The sequence below is a fragment of the Plectropomus leopardus genome, unplaced genomic scaffold (genome assembly GCF_008729295.1).
Source record: "Plectropomus leopardus isolate mb unplaced genomic scaffold, YSFRI_Pleo_2.0 unplaced_scaffold29255, whole genome shotgun sequence".
NCBI classification, from domain to species: Eukaryota; Metazoa; Chordata; class Actinopteri; order Perciformes; family Serranidae; genus Plectropomus; species Plectropomus leopardus.
Window position 1 is genome coordinate 1 of NW_024631885.1, and position 3,224 is coordinate 3,224.

A 3,224-nucleotide genomic window follows, 5' to 3' on the forward strand; every position below is an offset into this window, starting at 1 on the left:
AAATGTCTAATTTAGATGTCTGAAAAAATATATCTTTGCTGATAAAAACAGCTGTTATGATATTACAACAACATCCCCACTTTATTCTACCAGGTTTTCCAAATATGCTCATAAAAATTATATTAATTTATAATTTAATATTTTTTCTAATAAAATATATGAATTTGATGTTACAGCGATACAAAAAAAATATTTTTCGTGATGTGTTGACAGCTATTCTCTGTGGACTGTGATCCTCCAACGTGTCCCACAGACTACGCCCCATGCCAGATGCTTTCTGGGAACTGTAGTCCTTTATATCACTTCGTTGTGTGTCTCCAGACGCCTCGCTCGAAGTAAAAAAAACTACAAACCGACCGGTCGTGTTTGGAAGACGGTCCATTCGGGGTTTTCTGTCTGCCAGCGGGCAGCCAAAATGTTGGCCATCCTGTCTGTGCTGTTTTTATGTTTTTGTAATCCGGTTTTCGGCGTTTTTCAGAAACTTTACTGCAGCATTTCAGAGAGCTGTGAATGCGACTTTAAGCCCAACATCAGAGGTAAGCTTACGAGCTAACGGTAGCTAACGGGCGCTGCTTCTTGTTAGCCAGCTAGCTCGGCTAAAAAGCAAAATTATAACAAGCTAGTTTGTCCTGTACACAGATATAATGTGTTTTGTACGTGTACAGAAAGTATTAACCACCTTATAATATAGTTTACAGTGTTTACGTAGAGCTAGTTAACACTGTAATAACTGCTTGGCTAACGTGAGTTGGCTGTGATGCTAGCTAGCAAAACAGGAAGTCTTATCTGCTGTAAACATTGGAGATAATGATACTGTTTAAATATGAACTAATCAATACTGTGCAAACTCTTTCTTAACATATAGTTTAAAAATTCACAAAAATACACAGTGACATTTTGCAGTAACTCCCATGGGAATAATCTGCTCTATGGTGTTGTGTTTTTCAGTGTAATTAATAAATGACTTCATGGTAATTAAGAGACAAACAAACAAACAACGAAGTTGACAACCACACATTGGACATTTTTAAACGCACATTGTCATATTTTTATTTTATTCTTTAAATATTTTTCATTTGAGAAGCACTTTGTACTTAAGCTTGAAAAGTTCTATATTAGTTATCTTTATTATTATTATTATTGTTATTGTTATTATTATTATTATTTTTAGTAGTAGTAGTAGTTGGGACTGACTTTTATTTCTTTACACACAACAGTTTTGTGTGTAAAGAAATAAAAGTCTGTCCCATATAGATGCCTGTTAACGTCAGTGATTTAAGTGAATAATAGCTATTAACTGAAGTTTTATGACAGTAAGCTGTCACATGAAGAAAGGTGCTGAGGGACATTATCATCACTGCTGTCTTTATTTCTCAACCATCAGACCTGGAGTGGGACCTCTACAAGAATGTTTACGGACAACATCTGGCGCAGGAAATAGTATCAGAGGAGGTGGCAAAGTTCCTTCAGAATAAAAGCCCAGAGCGGCCCCTGGTCCTGTCCTTTCATGGCTCCTCTGGGACTGGAAAGACGCTCATCAGCTCCATGCTGGGGAACCATTTGTACGGCTCGGCGATGAGCAGCCCGTACGTCCACCAGTTTGTTCCCACGCTGCACTTCCCTTTACCGGACCGGGTCAGGGAGTACAGGGTGAGTCTCTGTGGCAGTCCTGATATGATCCAGGTCAGGTGTGGCCTTTGGGGTCGGGGTCAGGACTGAGTTTCTCTGCTCTGGTTTGCAGGAGGAGCTGAAGAACTGGGTTCAGGGGAACCTGACGGAGTGCGCTCGCTCCGTCTTCTTTTTCGACGAGATGGAGAAGATGCCTCCAGGTCTCATAGACGTCTTGGAGCCCTTCCTGGGTCCGTCCCATGTTGTGTTTCGCACCAACTACCGCAAGGCCATCTACGTCTTTATCGGGTACATACACACACTGACACACTTACACACACACACACACACACACACACACACACACACACACACACCATGACCGGTCTGGTAAACCCCAAACAGCATCAGTGTTAGGTGAGAGAGAGTGTGTGACAGGCGCAGCAGGACTGAGTGATCAATACACTGTGCGCAGCTGTACATTGAAATTTGGTGATTTGAGAAAGTTACAAGGCCACAATAAATGAGGGGTTACATGAATTGGTGTGGATTTTTGCAATCGCAACATTGCGAAATCCTGGAGGGACTGACTAGACGTTGCAACTGAAAAAGACTGGTTGCAGACAGGTGACACAGGAAAAAACATGATGGGAAATCCTGTTTGAGTAAAAATAATTTACAGTAGCTGAAAATACGACAAACCAGGATTTCACAACTGCAGGTATGAGGAGTCAAAACTGTCAGGTGGTTTTCGGTAAAAAAAAATAGCTCTGTTTTCAGTCTTTTCAAAATCTCTCTGAGGAACATTTCTTTGCTGCAGCACCACAGGAGAGGAGGTGATTAACCAAATGGCTCTGGAGAGCCGGCAGGCCGGACGGGACAGAGAGGAGATCAAGTTGGCCGACCTGCAGGAGGCCATCGCACGGACGGTTTACAACAGCACAAGTGAGTGTCTTCAGTCATTTCAAATGATCAGCACATCACTCAGCGTTCAATGACAGAAACATATTATTCTTGACTTTTTTTTTGTCATAACTCTGAGAAAATTATTTTTAAAAAATGTCTGTATTTATGTGCATTCACAAAGTATTTACAGCAGAGAAAAAAACAGATGCGGGTCATTTAATGATTTCAATATTGGGAATGTTGAGAGAAATGGAATTAGAAGTCTATGTTACAACTGGCTCAAATGCTGCAACATAGAGGGAGACACACACCAGGCTGGATGCGAAAAGAAAACATTTATTTCCAGAAAATGTCAAAATATAAATGATACCAAACACAACAAAAAGGTGTCGTGGTTGCAGGGAGTCAGAGAGAGAAATGAGCAGCACATGCAGCTGCTGATAAAGGCTCTGCACACAGCTGCTCTCAGTCAGTGCAGTCAGGCTCTGATCACCAGTGATCTGCACCTGAAACAAAGACACGCACGCACGCACGCACACACGCACACACAGGTGAAGCATGTCAGGAAAAATAACAAAAACACAATGGCATGTTAGATTTATTATTAAGCATTTGCTACTTTTCTTGTTTATTGAGCATTAACTGAATATCTTTGTGTTTTTGACTTTTGGTCAGACAAAATAATGTGCTGCAAAACAACGTTCACACTG

The 3,224-nt window shown here is 41.0% G+C and overlaps 1 protein-coding gene across 1 annotated transcript; it reads left to right on the top strand.

Annotated features, from left to right (window-relative positions):
* Positions 1–358: 358 nt before the first annotated feature.
* LOC121938361 (torsin-2A-like) lies at positions 359–2,606 on the top strand. The gene is made up of 4 exons (XM_042481620.1): positions 359–536; positions 1,385–1,650; positions 1,742–1,917; positions 2,429–2,606. Exons 1-4 carry the CDS (start codon positions 416–418, stop codon positions 2,604–2,606), a joined length of 741 nt encoding a protein of 246 aa, XP_042337554.1. The 5' UTR covers positions 359–415.
* The last annotated feature ends 618 nt before the right edge of the window (positions 2,607–3,224 follow it).